This window comes from Bombus terrestris, chromosome 18 (genome assembly GCF_910591885.1).
Source record: "Bombus terrestris chromosome 18, iyBomTerr1.2, whole genome shotgun sequence".
NCBI classification, from domain to species: domain Eukaryota; kingdom Metazoa; phylum Arthropoda; class Insecta; order Hymenoptera; family Apidae; genus Bombus; species Bombus terrestris.
The window spans coordinates 4,850,499-4,868,923 of NC_063286.1; the positions used below are offsets into that span (position 1 = coordinate 4,850,499).

General features: G+C 34.0%; 1 protein-coding gene across 1 annotated transcript in view; it reads left to right on the forward strand.

Annotated features, from left to right (window-relative positions):
• Positions 1-18,425, forward strand: part of LOC105666782 — a 360,020-nt gene that overhangs the window by 182,904 nt on the left and 158,691 nt on the right. The window contains exons 7-8 of the mRNA XM_048414120.1: positions 15-2,229; positions 9,082-9,084. Coding sequence (XP_048270077.1) covers positions 15-2,229; positions 9,082-9,084 — 2,218 coding nt within the window. The remainder of the gene's footprint in view (positions 1-14; positions 2,230-9,081; positions 9,085-18,425) is intronic.

Below are 18,425 nucleotides of genomic sequence, written 5' to 3' on the forward strand. Positions count from 1 at the left end.
AGCAATTGAAACAGAAAGAACTGGTCGATTCGAATCTCGGTGACGAGTTACCCAAGTCGCGGCAAACGACCATGGCCAGAGATAGTTTGGGAGCGTGGGTAGGTTTATCGACGACCAAAGATCCCAGGTTGCTCGTCTGCTTATCACCGTCTCAGCAGAAAACCGCGATAAGAACGAGCGCGGACAACTTGCTGGATCTGCACAGAAAGTTCCTAAACAGGCACAGCTACTTCGACGAGGAGCCGCCTCCGCGAATCCCTGTTCCTAAATATCGAGTCGAGCTGCTACCGATCGACCAAAGTAACAAAGAAAGCGTCAAACGGGAGGTAAAAGTCGAATTCTCGAAACCGACTGACTACGATGAAAGATTAACTACCAACAGGCTGCTAGACATTATCAAAGAAAATTCTGACAATTCTAAACATCCACGTGGCACGAGACCAAAGTCGAGGAACGAGTCAAAGGTAAAGTTTGACGAGTCGGGGCAGTCCGATACAAAGTCCTCTTATACAAAGTCCAGTACTCCTGACAACGGTCAGCAGCGTCTCAAAGTCACTCGCCTGTGCGACTGGTTGAACTTAGCAAGACGCGAGCCCGTCAGTAATGCGCGGCACGCCACGTCGCTCTCCGATGATTTATTAATAGAATCGTCGGCTGAGGGAAAAGAGCGCGATAAGAGTCGGAAAGAGGTTGGGAAAGAGTCAGTGTCAGATAGAATCAAGGAGCACGTTTCTGGTAAACGATCGGCGCCAGGTCATTTCATCAACTCCGCTTTGATGGTGAACTCGCTGGAAAAGCCGGAGCCGCCCGTCAGAAGTCCGACGCCTTTCAGCAAGAGTCCCATTACACTGAACAGCGCCATCATCGACAAATCGATGCCAGACACCGCGGACAGGAGGACACCGCCTCGACGGACCATCGACCCGCGTTACAACGTGAACTCAGCGTTGATCGACAACAAAGTGGAGGTGCCAGCGCGTCTGAAACGCGTGATCAACGTGGACAAGTCGTGCATCGACACGACGAGTATTTTCGATCAAAGTCCGCCTAGAAGTCACCTGGAGCCACGGCGATACAAGAGCGAGGAGGAAGAAAATGCGAAACAGGTAGCAGCTACGGAAATCGTGCAAAATCTGAAGAAGCTTCAAACCGAGGCGGAAACTCGATTGGAAGGTCGTCGAAAGTATTCCCTGCCCCAAGAGTATTTCGCGCAGCAGTTGAAATACATAGAGCTGCTGGAGAATCAGCTGAAAAACGTGATATTAGCCGAGGAGGAGGAGAAGGAAGCCTTTGAGACATTCCAAAGACACGCGAGGCAACGGCCGCAGGAGAAAGGCGTAACGAAGGATGTACCAAAGAGACTCCCATCTTCAGACAAGTCTTCCGATCGAGTAAACAGCCCTGAGATTAAAGAGAAAGCCTGCCAGGACACTTCCAACGACGAGTCTTGGGTAGAGAGCCAAAGCTGGCAAGAGAAGTCCGAGGAAGTGAAGGAGGATTATTCGGAGACGATTAGTAAACATGGGCACAAGGATTTTTCGAAGAAGGTGCATCACGAGAACGGTTTCCACGAGGAGGAGTGTGAAAAGCGAATCGAGCACGTGGAACATCATTCCGTGATGACCAAGAAGGGTGACAGAGTTGCTGAAAAGATGAAAGCGGATCGAGCTGAGCGAGCTTGTAAAAAAGCACCTACGGGGGAAGAAACGACGAAGGACGAGCGTGGTTTTGGCAAGGAAAATACGTCGCCTGAGATGGCTAACTCACGGAGAACCGTGAAAATCGAAAAACCAAGCGTGCCCATGGCCGTGGAAAACAGCGAAACGTTTCGACAGAGAATGTACGACGAGTATGTGCACAAGGTCCTCGAGCGAGAGGAACGGAAACATCACAAAGTGGTGAAGATCAGCACTCACGAGGATATTCAGAAATTGAAGAATAATTTGCAAAAGAGTGGCATGAGCACCGTTGAGAAAGAGTTTATAGAGAAAGCGAGGAACAGGTTAAATAAATTCGGGATTAATTTGGACGGAAGCGAATCTGAAAGCGACAAAAGCGGTGGCAAAGGGAAACGTGAGAAAAAGACGAATGGGAGGAAGGAAGAATGCAACGAGGAGGAGAATATCGTGAAGGTGAAATGTTTGATCGACGGGAAGGAGTTCGAAGACGCGAAAAAGTTACCGAAGCATCTGCAAGAATTCCTTGCAATGTCTGCTACGTTCGACGATGGTGAGTGTCACCGAATCGAGGATTGCAGTGTTATTTCAGCGTTGTTTTCCATTGCTACGGTTGAAATATCGTGCTCGAGTGTTGATCGAGTGTTGATTTTTGAATTTTCCAAGATACGAATGACGTGTCGAATATTGGGTACATAACAGTCACTAACGCACGTTCGTAGCCTTGTGGTGGATTGCATTGTCGTAGGTTGCTTGCCATATTGCTCGTCACTAACGATATTCATGGCCAACGAATGATTTTTTCTTTTTCTTTCTTTGCTCGTCTTTTTAGTTGACAGCCATTCGCGTATTGGTTGTATTTTTGGTTAGCAACTGTTTCTCTTCTTGCTTATTTTATATCCGCGTCCTATGGAAGATTCATTAGACAGGGTATTATAAATTAGACAAAGGGTTCCCTATGCGATTGTAAGTTAAAAGAGCAGAGTTAATGTTTTTCATACAGAGCTCCATTTTTCAGAATATTAAAGTTACTCTGCATTTATATTGTCTGTAACTTTTTTGATTTCTTCTCTACATTTATTGATTAATTTATTAATTAATACATTTATTAATTAATTTATTGAGATTAACCGTAATATTGTCGAGATTTTGAAATATTACATTATTCAAACTGACTGTAGATTAAAGCTGTGCCTTAGACAGTAAAGGAAAGTATTAAGACGTAGGCTGGAACTGTAAGGAAGCTACTTTTTATCTGATTTTGATGACTTTTGCATATTGTTGAAATGGTCATCGCTTCTGAGAAAACTCTACTACTGGTCTTTTTAGTTTTCTCAAGCCATCGACAGCGTATAGACAAAGGACTGGGACAAGGAGCCACCATAAACATGAACTTTTGGTTTATTGGCCATTTAAGTGTTATTGATTTATGGATGGTCCTTGGAACAATCCTTGAGACTACTAAGGGTATGAGATAAGGATGCGAGGATTGCCCTCGGTGCATGACCTGGTCTAGTGACATTGGCTTCGGGGTGTTCAGTTATACTGTAACACTGCTAGCGTGCGGATCTGGACCAACTCAAACTGTAGTCATACTTGCAACTTTACTTTTCTATTAAATACAGTGACGAGCAAAAGTGTAAACACACTCAGCTGATTTTATGTAAAAGGCGATACTACGACTAATTTTTCAAGTGATCGGTAGAGATTAGGTAACAGTAACTACAAGCTGCGTTTGATTCACGAAATATAATAGTTCATTTTCATTAACATTAGTAATGTACATAATACTTTATAATAATTGTATTTTGAAACAATTATTTACAGTTTTGCACGTTTCGTCAGAAACGTTTATGATAGCATGTAAATGTCAGGGAAACGAAACTGTCAATAAGCACTGATTGTCCACTGTTTCGCAGTCAACTGTCCCACACCATTGTTAGATTACTTTTCAGTTTGCTATGCTTAATCCAAGATGAAGCCACTTAGTGAAGATAAAAGGAACAGTATTATTTGTTTGTGTGATAAAGGTTTGTCGTTGCGGCAAATTGCAGAGAAATGTGTTGTCAGTCATACGATGGTTGCAAGAATAAGAAAAAAGAATGTTAGTGCAGCAATTTCTTCACAAAACGGTAGACCACAACTTATTTCGGGCAGAGCAGCGCGTGAAGTTGCACACTGTATTCGGTCGGATAGTTACGAAACACCAAAAATTGCTACTCAGGAAATCGAAATAAGTGCTAGCGAATGGACCATTCGTCGCTCTTTAAGGAGAATTGGTTTACGAGCGAAGGAAGAAGAAAATGAACCAGCTCTTTCAAACAAAAATATTAAATTACGAAAGCAATTTGTCGACACCTACGAAGAATGGATGACCAAAGATTGGAAAAGAGTTATATGGAGTGACGAAACAAAAATTAACAGATTCGAATCCGACGCAAGGTCCTGGTATTGGACTTCGTCCGAGAATAATGATCAACCAGGTGGTATAAAACAAACTATGAAGTTTGGAGGTGGCTCAATTATGTGTTGGGGTTGCTTTACTCGCAGAGGTGTTGGTCCCTTAGTTCGAATCGAAGGTATAATGCGAAAGGAGCGTTATTTGACCATTCTACATAGTAATTTACCTTCTGTGGTTAATTCTATTGGATATAATAAACGTAAAGTAGTATTTCAACAAGACGAGCATCCTAAGTATACTGCAAAAATAGTTAAAACCTGGCTAGAAAATCAAAATTTTTCTGTGATGAAGTGGCCGGCACAAGGTCCGGATATGAATCCGATCGAAAACTTGTGGTCCATTTTGAAAAGAAGGCTGGCAAAATATAATAATCCACCTTCAGGTGTTCATGAATTATGGGAAAGAACACAACAGGAATGGTACAATATCGAACCACAAATAATTAAAAATTTAATTGACAGTATACCTCGTAGATTAAAAGCACTAAAAAAAGTAAAGGAAAGTGGACGAAATACTAGGTCGAAACCTTGATTCGACGAGTATAATTAAAGCGCAAAACTGTAAACATGGTTTGAGATGTCCATTTTTGTAAAATTTTCTGTACATTATCAATGTTAATGAAAATCAACTATTATATTTCGTTAATCAGACGTAACTTGTAGTTACCGTTACCTAATCTATACCGACCACTTGAAAAATTAGTAGTATCGCCTTTTACATAAAATCAGTGGAGTGTGTTTACACTTTTGCTCGTCACTGTATATATTTGTCTACCTTACAATTTATCGCGTTTCTCTCTTTATACATAACATCAACGCATATGTTGTAGAAGTCAACATTGTGAACAACTTCTTCCTCTGTATGCAACTGTCGCACGACTATAGTTCCTGAGATATTCCTAAAAAACTATAGATACCAGACAACAGTGAATTCTGCCAATTATTTGTGTAACTGTAACAGCGTACGTGTTTGTATTAGTTGTCGACCGTCTATCTTTTGTTTATCTTTTGTTTGTTTGTCGAGCGACAGCTGCATACACAGGAAAAAGTTGTTCAAATTGCTGGTTTCTAAACATATACAGAAAAGTATCAAAGTTGGAGTGGAAGTAGCTTTTCTACAGCTTCACCAGAAATTTTTGTTTAACGAAAATGAAAATATTTGATGAATTAAATATTAAAAATATTATATTTTTCATATTTTCATATCTTTTCTGTCACTTAAATGAAAGTGACGTTTTCAACAGCATAGTAAAGATTTGTTGTTTGGGTCAGATTGCAGGTAAACATAGGGGAAAAATATGTTGTCCGTGGTTTGTTCAAAATCATCGTTAATAGAAAATATTATAATAATAATGACGTTCTAGTATTGGCAGGTTTTTGTTAATGATTCATGCTTTTGACGTGCATTTTTCAACTATGAATTAATATGATAAAAATAATAATTATTGCTTTAAACGGTTGTACCTGTTTGATTATCAGCAAGCTTTGTTCACATAAAATTTTGTGTGCTTAGTTTAACTTTGAGTTAGGTGAATTCATGTAGACAAGCAGAATTTGCAGCAATAATATTTCAAATTTCATATTTGATGAATATCTTCATATCAATTTTATATTATTATAAAAATTGGAATAAAAATTTTGTGATATTATTACAAAGGATATAAAATTAAAAACTTTTCAATTAATTTTTACATCTTTTATTATTACCATTATATTATTATTATAATGAAGTATCGTTAAATATAAATATAATTTAGATGTATTAATTCAAATCTTTTAATGATACATACAAATTAATGATGTTAACTTATACATATGCAGAAAATTTTATAATATTATATTTGGAATTTAACTAATTTCAAGTGTTTTCCTAAGTGTTTTCCTAAGAATGAGATCTCCAATTTTTGTTTTTTATAGGATTGGAAGCTGCCTTCCATAAAACATAATTTTTAAGCTTTTATAAAACATAATAATTACATTTATAATTATTCTTGGGTCAAATTAGTGATTTTTTCCGGGACTGTATTCTCAGTTTTTAATAATTTAGGAATAATTATGTTTAATCAACAATATTTATGGTCTATGTTTAATTATAAAAAAAAGTAACAACTAACACTCACAGAATAATATTACATGCATATATATTCATACAATTTGCAGAAAGTATTTAACTAGCTATGTGATTTTGAAAATTTGTAACATATATTTAATTCGTCTCTCTTATCGAGGTTGATAAGCCACGCCAATATCCGAAATGCTGTGGCTGATATATATGTTGCAAAATATGCGATAAAAGCGAGTAGAGTAAATAACAGCAACTTATAAATGATATTAGCATTTTACACGAATTGTAGGAAATATATAGAAAATATGTAGAAATATGTAGAAGATAAACGTTAAATGAATTGAAAGATGATATTTATTTTTAATTTAAAATTTGATTTTTTAGTACGTACGTTTATAAATAATATCGTATACGTGTGATATTGTAGTATGTTCCTTCAATCGCAACAAATTTTCCTCGAACTAACAATTTATTAAGTTAAACACAAACAAGATACATGCACATATGTATATTGAATAAATTAAATATTATTAAATATAATATATAATATAATAATATATAATATAAATTAAATTAATTTATTATATATTTATTATATGATATAATAGATACTACATAGTAATATACAAATGCCACATTTTTAAAATTGAGATCTATTTCCAATCACGGAAGTATTTTATGTGCTTACTGTTTTAAGTATGTTGGTACTACTGATCTTTTCCATTCATTGGCTATTCCAATATATAAGTCATGTTGTTTCAAGATATTTTTAGTGTCAACGTCTCATTTGAAGAATTTGTTATCTTGTCTTATATCGTGGTATTGCCAGTAACATTATGACGACTGGTTTCTTTTTTAAGCAACTTTCATCAGGGTCTGGCTAATTCTGTTAAGAATTTATAAGATGTGACTAACCATTGAAAATCAGATATCAAAGTGGCGTCATCAGACGTTGCAATATTCATAATGTTCGTTATAAGAGTAGGATTAATTACTTCAGAAGTCTCAGCAACTTTTATTTAGTTAAAATGTACAGAAAATCATTGTTGTTATTTCTATATTCAGAGGTAGGATCACAATAGTTATTACAATATTGTACGGATAAATCTATGTTACCGTTCTGAGCCGAAAAAACTTCTATTGCACACGCCTGCATGGACTAGGGATAAAAACAAAAGAACATCTTAAACCTATCGATTAAATCTATCGATTGTAACTAGAACTATTTTCTAGTTACTATTTCTTGTAACTAGCGCATCCGCATATAGATGGCGGGCACGAACTCACGTTGTCATTTTCAACAATCATTAAACATGCATTTTATTAACTGTCATTCTATTTCTATATCCGATCATCTTCTGAGTTGTGCTACAACGATATTAGATGTCATGTTCTCTTAAAAATTAAATATCGTCACTGTGAATACAGCTGTAAAATATTTACATTTTAAATAACGAAATAAAGTATGAAACTAAAAGCACATAATTTTATTTCTATTCAATACGTACTTTGTTGCATTATTAGATTTATCTTGATTACAATTTTACATTAAAATAAATATTAAATTTGTCCTATTTAATATGAGATTTTATTTAATAGAATATGAAATTTGTAAATTAAATAAAAAGAAATGAAACGGTCATCTAGGAACAGCTCATAAGTTATGGAGTCCAAAAAAAGAATTGTTGAAATTTATGTTTTGTCATCACGTATAAACTACTGAAGAGATTTTTATAATGTTTTCTCTGTTGTATAGTTTATTGGTGTTTGGAAAAGAAAATAGAGTATGTTTCATCCCGATTCGTTTTGTAACAGCTGAGATAGCCTGGCTGATCTGAATTTTATGTACTGTCATGTTGCGTAGAGGTCAAGCAACGATGGTTATTATTTACGTCACGTTTATTCCGAAATCGAGCCTTTTTTCGAGAATAGCTGTTAGTATAAAAAATTTGTAGGGATTTAATACATAAAAATTTATTGCTAAAAAATTGTCCCGTATATTTGTAGTGTACGTGAACGAAATCGTAAGCAACCGTTAGTATAACATAGATCTTTCGCGGGAGATAGAAAGTAGACATAATTCGAACTATACGTGAGTTAATTTTCACAGACATCGATAAGAAATTGATCTGAACATAATTACAAAAGGTTTTTTAAACCGCTGGGATCTCATAAAACATAATGAAACAAGAAATAAGGTTTGCGTAACGTTATACGCTGAACCGATAGACGAGAAGCGAATTGATTTCTTGCCCATAAAGTGGAAATACTGAAAGATAAGTTTGTTTACTTCGCGTAGGTCGTAGGATATCGTCACGACTAGAATATAGAATAATAACTTAAAGCTGTTAGAATTTTTACTGCCGTAAATTTTTATATCTTTTTCGTACCACATAAACTTTTACGTTATGTCTTTCTTCTCATTCTACATAAAGTTCGAAATACCTAAATTAAATAGGGATGCAAAAGTATAGGTCAAATAGTTTAATATCTTTATTAAATATGTATATAAATATTTATTTTACTTTTTTACTCTTCAATTATTTGATTATACAACACAAATGTTCTGTAAATATCATTATAGGTATATTTATATTACTTTACACATTAGCATATTTAGTATAATTTTGAAAAGCTTGAAGGATTGAAATTTCAAAATATTTAATCTTGTCGATCAGGAGTTTGCATAGCATCAAACCAAAATTAATTCAGTACTACCAAAAACAATACGTTTTGTAAAGTATGAGTATAAAAGTATGAGGTACTTACTTAATTAAATTACTGTCATATATCTGTATTTTGTTCTCAATAAAACGATTGAACAGTTAAACGAAAGGATTTAATTTAGCATCAAAAATATACTTTTGGTTGATAACACAGTCGGTTTTTCTTATGTCCTCAATTGAAGCACAAAGTTTTTGAGAATGGGAACTTATACGATTTCAAGCTTTACATATTACTTTGTGTGTTTTTCCGGCAGATGTCACTTTCAGTGCGTCCATATCTTTCTCACTGACACGTGCTTTGACATTTCAAATTATAAAAATATAAAAATAAAATTATAAAAATACACAGACTGGATTGTTAAATTATTTCGATCTTCTTTTCGAGCTTATTTATAGTAACGGATGTACTTAGGTATATATTACTTTATAACTTACCTATGAGTAAAATCAAGACCTTAATATATCAAAAAAATATCTGGTTTTTCATCATTGTATTACGCAATTCATGACATACATACAGAAATAATCATGTCTCTTATTAAAACTACTATTAATACTTTCATTAACGAAGAATATTTTTAACAATGTTATACTTCAAAATATTATGTATAACATCAATACGTATAAAATACCAAAAGTCAAATTTTACAGCTCATATGTAAAAAATAATTCATTTTGAAAATAATTCTGTCATTTACCTAGGACGTGGCATTTTTCGGAAGAACAAAGTCTTAATATAAACAACGATATACCCGAATTAATTTATAGGCATTCCTGACAATAATAATACTAATAAATTGAAGACCAATGATAACACATTCGGTGCTGATCGATTTTTTATTACGTATAGCGTAGATAATAAAGCGCAGCTAACGGATCCTATTCTATACGTTTTTAGGGATATAAGAATGTGTGTGAAAGAGAGGGAAAGAGAGAGAGAGAGAGAGAGAGAGAGAGAGAGGGAGAGAGAAGTATTCAAGAAAAAGAGAGGAAAGTGTACGTTGGGTTAATACAAGAGTCCAGGGCCTGCTAGTGTATCCATTAGTAAAATGCGTCTAAAAAAATTTTTCCGCAAAGCACGTCACCGGTTTTACAATGTACAGCTGATTCGACGTGATGTTTTCGTCGTGCTGTCGAGAAATGATCCTCATAAAAATGCGGCCTGAGAAGACACCACGAGGGTCTACTGCAAATTTATAATGCGCACGTCACGCCAGAGTCATCAAATCTGACGTACACGACCCATTGTAATAGAAAGAAAAAATAAGTTCGAAGCTTCCCAACGGCTGAATCATGAGTCATAATTATATAAATTATTGATAATTTGCGATTAAAATTGCGATTTTATATTTAAACTATTTGATATTTATTATTCGTATATTTATTAAATTCGTTTTTTTAATTAGGATGTTTGCTGATTAAGTGGGTCCAAATTATTTTTATTGTTTAAATGGTTGAATAATTGAAATAGTCAAAAAACAAAAAAGTATTTCGGAAATGTTAAAAAACATAAATGAGATGTTTAAATTTTGTCTTTTTGTCAAATATTAACAAGTAATTATGTGTAATTTTCTATTATTATAATATTAAGTGCTTGATGTTAATTTTGTTTTTATTGTTTACTCATTTTCCGTTATTCGTATTCCGAATAAATTTTGGTTGCTAATCGTAGCAAGTTCATAAACTGGCAACTGACAAGCAGAAACAGTGGCGTGGCAATCGGCCGATGGTGGCCTGAGCTGAGAGTGCAGGTGGAAAAAGGCACCCTTGTAGACCTAGTGAGGTTTTTTTTTTATTTAATTCTTTTCATTCTCAATTTGTCCAATTTGGACATTTGATAGAATGACCTAGTAAAATCTTCGAAAAATTGTTCAATGCAATACCGTGATAGCCCGAGGGTCTCTAAATGGGTCTTCGAGATACTTGAACCTGAATAGAAACGGTTTCATATATTCGTACAGGACCGATTTTGTCGGCCACGTTATCTTGCCAATCGAAATAGTTTCGTATGAATGCATCAAAGCTTTGGATTGATTTAGCTCACCAGTGGGTTCCCGGTTTTAAGCTGGAAATGCATTAACAAGCTAAGCCAATCCAAAGGTATTTGCTTCGGTCTATTTATATGGAACTGTTTGCATTCGGAAGCTAAACTGATCCAGTTATTGAAAAATCGATCCTGTAAAAATGTACAGAACTATTTCCATCGAAGCCAAGTCCAAGTATCTCGAGGACCCATTTAACTCGACTAGTATGAGATTTCTTTGGCATCAATTTTTCGGAGACTTAACAAAACTTTACTATGACATTCCATACTACCTGACAGTGAATCTGACCTTCGTACATGGCCCAACATTACATTTTTCCCATTACGTAGGGCAATCAGGATCCTCTCCTTGCTCCTCAATACCTACAAACGCAACATATAAAAGCTGCAAGTACTCGTCCACGAGACTAGTCTTGTGTACAGTCTTGGCCGTGATTTGAATAACTATTTTAACTTCGCTACTTCGTTGTAATATACTTAATCATCTTGTGAATGAGTCACGACACTGTCTCGGCTTGCCAATTGTGTCTGTTTATAAACTTGTTACAATTAGTAACGAAAATTTATTCGAATGATGAATAACAACAAAGATTAGGCAATAAATACACAATTAACATTAAATACTATAATGGTAAAAAGATATAAATATTTGGTTGTTAATATTTTTATGATTTTATTTATGTTTTTCAATACTTCTAAAACATTTTCTTGTTTTTTATTCAACCGTCTGAAAAATAGTTTGTATTTATTTAATCAATATCCTAATTAACAGAAAAAAACAAATTTAATGAATAATAAATAACAGATAACAAATTTTAATCGTAAATAGCGCATAATGTATATAATTATGTATGTAACTATTTGTTGCTACTACTACAATGGGCCATGTGCAGCTGACCTGATGAATCTGGGCGGACCATGAGCATCATAAATTTGGAGCAAGCGCTTCTCGGGCTGTGTCCTTCAGAAGATTCTTTTTTTGACGACTAGGCAGTCTTCACCTGCCCTCGCAAACGAATGGATACCTTCCGATATAAGAACGCTCTCGATCAGCTATACCTTGTAGAATCTTGTAAAACCGGTGACGTATCTTTTGCAACAGATATATACAAAAGATCTGTGTTAAAAACTGTGACAATCTTGCGTGGCGCTCGGACTGACGAGTTTGAATTGGTTTAGATCAGTGGATCGTCAGCTTTAAGCTACGTAGCAAATCAGTGCCTTAGACAAGGAAGGTGTCTTAGACATCCATAGGAAAAGTCATGTTGGAAATCATATTTATTAGAATAGGTTGGAGTGACCGTTTGCGAGAAAGGCATTGGTAGATTTCTGGTGGCAAGCAGAGGGAGCTGCTGCATGTTAATGCGATATTTTATTTGTTTATTTTAGAAAAATATATCATTTCGTTGACAATTAATTTTTTTTTAAATCTAATTTTCATTATATTTGATCCACGTCTTTTGTCAACATATTACAAAAATATTAGTTCTGCGTACAAAAATTGTCGAGTGAACGGAAAAGGGGAAAGGTATAATAAGGTACAGATCAAAAGAAAATTAGGTTAATAAGGTTAGACATGAATAGTTGATGAAATTATTATATTATTGCGTTTGCTATATTTTTCTATCTTTACATTTGGTCTTTAAACAAAATAAATCCATTTATCGTCTCCATTTGAAACGATAGAAGTGAGCCACGACAAATATAATAGAATACATGGTGCCTTGATTTATGATGTGATTCTACATGAAAAAATAAGTCAGCAACGTAGAATACAATTTTTTCATACGAAGCTTTATTTTTGAGAAATCTGACTCCGTCACATGTAAGTGTTAGCGAATTCCTGTAATCTAATATCAGTAGTTATGCTTTGATTTGTTATTGTTGCGAATTTTAGATCTTAATAACCGAAATAATGGTATAGGTACATTAAATTTACACTTGCAATTAATATTAGAATAGTTATATATTTATTTGATAAACGATTTCAAAGATATTCATCGATACACACTTGCACGCGTCTCAGCACTTTCTTCCATATCAGACTGTTAACTGAACAGTTTACATTCCTTTGTTTTCGAGACGTCGCGCACACACATACTTCCACACACTGATATTCACATACAAGTATCACTACTACGCATCTAACCTAGTCTAACACATAAAATTATACATATCTCAATAGTTGAATACACATTGCTCTTTGCATTTTCTATGAAAAGTATCGTATTCTGCATAATTTATTTGTTGTATAATTTTGTTGCATAATTTATGAATGTTAAGCGTTGTGAAATGTTATAAAATTTGCTGTCCTGCTTGATTGTGTATTTTCTAATACCATAAACACAAGTCAAGCCGTTAATCCACACACACTGATGAGACAAATATTTAATGTCAATTTTCTTAAGGCAGAGCCTCGTATGAAGTAATTTTATTTCATATTCTCAACTTCATGTAGGATTTCTATAGAATCACATAGTCACTCTGTACAATATGTGCAATCATACTTTTACAATATCTTAAATATGTATGTTGCATCAACACTAAGATTATCGATCTTCTATTGTATATCTAAATATTAGGTTGTCTGAAAAGATTCTTTTGTTTTATAAGGAAATAACAGACGCATAATGTTTTTTGTTTTATATTAGTTTATTGAATTATGCATTATGAAATGAATCATACCTAATTCAATAAAATAATATAAAACAAAAATTGTTCTTCATCTATTATCATCTTATGTAACGAAAGAAACATTTCGGACAACCTAATACATCATACACAATGAATTAGGATTAAAGCAATATAACGAAAATAAATAGGTTGTTGAAAATGACAACGTGAGTTCGTGCTTGCCATCTATATGCGGATGCGCTAGTTACAAGAAATAGTAACTAGAAAATAGTTCTAGTTACAATCGACAGATTTAATCGATAGGTTTAAGATGTTCTTTTGTTTTTATCCCTAGTCCATGTAAGAATGTGCAGTGAAGGTTTTACGGCTCAGGACGGTGTGATAGATTTATCCAAAGAATAAAATAATAGCTATTGTGTTCCTACCTCTGAATAAAGAAATAACAACATAAGTACACCTATCCCTCGACTTACGCGAGGTGTCTGTTCCATGTGGATTCATTCTACGCGAATGAAAGTCGTATAAATAAAACCTGTCAACACAAAAGACAAGATATGTACATATATAATCGCTAGCACAATATAATCTACTTTTATGCTTATCGTATACAGCATTGACTTTCAGCATCGCCGAATAAGTTACTATATACATTTGTTACTTTTAAAACTTCTAGGAAAATATATTTTCTGGCCGCGTATAAAAACTACCGCGTAAGTTAGGTTATAATTTACCGCGTAAGAATAGTACCGCGTAAATTGAGGGATATAAGCCTGGTACCGATCATTGTGATTGCTTTGGTAGTGCTACTATTAAAATCAGGTGTAGTATTTATTATTTATTGTTGCTTAGTCCGTGCCTTTCGGCTTTGGACGAACTTTCGGTTTTACATCTCTTATGTCTATTTCTTTTCTTATATATCTACCTCCCCTCTTTTCCACTCTATTCTATTGCACTCCCTTAGTTATTCTATTCTCTAAGAACTAAAACTAGGAACTACAAATTAACCACTAATGACTAAAAGCTATTACAACTTTGGGCTTTAGTCTCCTTGCCGTGCATCCTTCCTGTCGTTTGCCCTTCTCTTCTCTATTATTGCTTTCAGTTCTGCTAAATCTTCTCCCGTCTCATTTAGTACTTTTCCTATATCCCTTGGTCCTCCCGTTATTTCACATTCTTCTATTACGTGTCTCAGGTCTTCTTCTTTCCTTTTACATAGTCTGCATCTTTTTTCTTCCTCTTCCTTCCAGTATTCCCTTGCTTTGGTCTCGTTTCCACATCTTAATCTTGTCAGTATTCTTCTGTCTTTCCACTTCATCCTCCCTTCTAGGTACTTTAGTCATTTTTCTTTAGCTATATTTCCGTAGTGTATTATATTATTATATTCCGTAGTATATATTATATTTGGATTCTCTTATCCTTTCCCCCCTCTCTTCTGCTTCTCTCTTTCTTCTTTCCTCTATAATCTGATCTGCTGTCATCCTTTCTTGCTCCTCTCTTGCTTCTATTTGCGTCCCTCTCTTTCTCACCAAACGAGGTGCAGTAAAAACTCCGAATACTTTCCAGATGACCTGATATTATGCAAGAACAGAGAAAAAAGTATTCTCTGACCGTCGCGATAAACATTTACTACCCACAATTTATTTCTTCTCTATGCCGAATCAAGGGAACCAGTTGTGACTGATCGATCAGTTGTAATGCGTTTATGATTCATTCGAGAATGAGAACCTAAATATAGTCTTCGACGAGAAAATAGGCCAGAGCTCGTGCAACGTTTCTTCGGACGCGTCCAGCTTTACGCCACGACGCGCCGGAACCACCATCTCGATTTTAGTTATTTCCGTCAAATTGCGACACCGACTGTTATACTCACCGAGTAGTCGCCGAACCTTCTCAAGACCTTCACCCTTTTCAACTCGCTATGTTGCCGTACTAGCGTCGAATTCCACGTTTTACATAGACAGACACCGAAATAGACGTTCAAAATAAATATTTCCTAGATCGATATGTGAAATCCGCCACTAGCCTGTGTCCTCCCGGCGAGGACGCGGGGTGCCTATGAAGGTTTCCTTTACGTAAGAGAAAAAGAAAAGGAAGAAGTCGACGTGTGGAACAGATTAGTTATCTGATCGTGGTTAATATTTAAGATTGTAAAAATTTATGAATGTTATTGGCTGCATTGCAAGGTAAAGAAAGTTGTAATAAAACAGTAAAATGAACTTCTAATTGCAATTTGTAACATTAAATATACAATTCCATATTCTTATGAATGCAAATAAAGAAATGTTCCCTAAATAAAAATTTCTTCGAGTTAAATATTATAACGTTTCACATTGGACATTTTATGTATTTTTTTATATTATTTGTGTGCAGTCTATATATTTGTACGCTTTTAAATTTTCCATAAATACATAAAATTTCCGTTACAAATTATTATAATTTTTATAATAAATATTTTTGATACTTGCAACATATAAAACTATATCGATTATCACCTGCTAAATTCGGTGTGAAATGAGCACAACGTGACTTACAAAATTCACTGAACAAGCAAAAACAAGAAGTTTAGTTTTTTCTAGCGTTTCTAAAGAATATTGATTTTTACTGACTATTCCTTACCGTGGTACGGTCATTAATAACCCTGTAATTAATTGTTATTAGTTAATTAATAATTGATAACTTGTAATTCAAGAAAAGAGATTGTAATATGAAAATTCGAGAATCGCTGTAGAATTAATTTCATGGTGTGTCTGTTGTCTACTACGTTTCAAATATTCTCGAAAAAATTAGGTTGGTTCGTTGGCCAAAGTGCAATTTATCTAAATTTCACGTTTCGTCCGCAAGCAAAATTTATGTAGCAATTTATTTTAACTTATTTGCCCGGGGCTATAAGAATCAAGTGCATTTTATATATTATATGTTTGTTATGAATGAAATGACTTAATTCGTTTGTATATATATAAATGTATGAGGTGAAGTTTCTTAATGACAAGTTTAAGATTTGTTTTCACAACTGAACTTTAGAATTCTCGTTATCAATATTGGCACTACTTTATGTAATTCTTTGTTGTACATACTGGCTTTTTATGATTTCAATTTAGATACTATTATTCTAAATCGAAATTGGAATTATTAAAATATGCAGCGCGAATTTTTTAAATAAACTGTAATTTAAATAAATAGTTTGTAGGAAGTCAGGTACGAAAAAGGATTATTTGAAACTTTCTTCTCGACACAATTTTTCTCGTTTTTATCGTTTTGCACAATTATGTTTGAAAATAGAAGATGGAAAGTTCGAAAAAGAAATAAGAAAAAAGAAAAAATAATGGACTTTTTCATAAATCATTTAGATGTAGAATCGATCACTTTAGTATTGGGACACTTTTTAAAACAGGATACCTTTTTCAAAACTAGGTTAAATGACTTGAGTTTCTTGAGAAGGTAAGAGGAAGTTGCAAGGAAAAATTTGAAAAAATTGCAATCGATGGAGAAAAATAGTGAATTATTTTTTACAACTTCTTTATCTGAGCTGCTAATGAAAATTTCGTCGAAATTAATGCAGAAACGAATAACAGGTATCGAAATACGTAAGAATCTTTAGATCTATTGCTTTTACTCGGAAATCGTGAAAAACTGCAATTATCGCCATTTTTAACCGCTTGTAGCTCGTAGCAACGTTGACCGACTTCGATCAAATTTTAAGCATGTACATAACTGACATAAATCCACAGAATGTTTTTCATCCGCCGCCTGGTAAATTAATCCTTTTAACTTCCCCCTAAAAAATACAAGTCAAGTGTCCGAATATTAATGTGACCGACTGTACGTACATATGAAGCTTCAGGTCATAAATATTTAGGTTCATCTTTCATGTTTTACCACAACATATTTATTTATTTCACTTTTAATCGTTTGAAATAACTATCTGTCTTCCTTTCTCGCTTCGTAACTGTTAAGAATTGTGGATCTTGATGGCCGAAATATTGTTATGGAAACATTGAATTTACACTTGGGATTAATATTAACGTAGATACATATTCAATTTATAAACGATTTCTAGAATATTCATCGATACACACTCGCACGCGTCTCGGCACTTTCTTCCATACCCGACCTTTTATCGACGGTTAACCGACCGAATTGTTTACATTTGTCTGTTTTTCAGACGCCGCGCACACACTTACCTCCACACACTGATACCCACATACAAATATCTCTACGACGCATTTAACCTAGTCCAGCACACAAAATTATACGTATCTCAATAATAACATGGCTTCTGTTGATTTATTAACATAGCAATAATAGTGGAATATTTATAATAAATATCAGTATATAGAACATATTAATATGACATTTATAAATATCATAAAATATTAAGAATTTTATCTCTTATTTAATTATTTTACTTATAGACTATGTATAATATTTTTTCTTTGCTAATTCGATTATTAATAGTATAAATATACTGTTTTTGTAAAGAAAATATAATACACTAAGATTTTACTGTTTCATTGAAAACAAATACATCTATCGCTTCATTAATTAATGACTTGTCAATGTATAATGTTATGTAAATTAATTAGAAGCTAAAATTTCATGACAAAGCACTTTTTAGTTTTAGTGTTTTATCGCGACACAGAAAATGTGGATTCAGAATTTCTGGAAGCTAATCTTACTCGATCACTGTTAAAAATAAAGAACTATTCGAGTCTAGTAACTATGAGATCACTTTTAACGTTTCTAGGCCGGGAAGCAGAAGAATAAATATTCCATGAACAATTTCTAATGCATTTAAAAATCAATGAATGGCACTTTACATT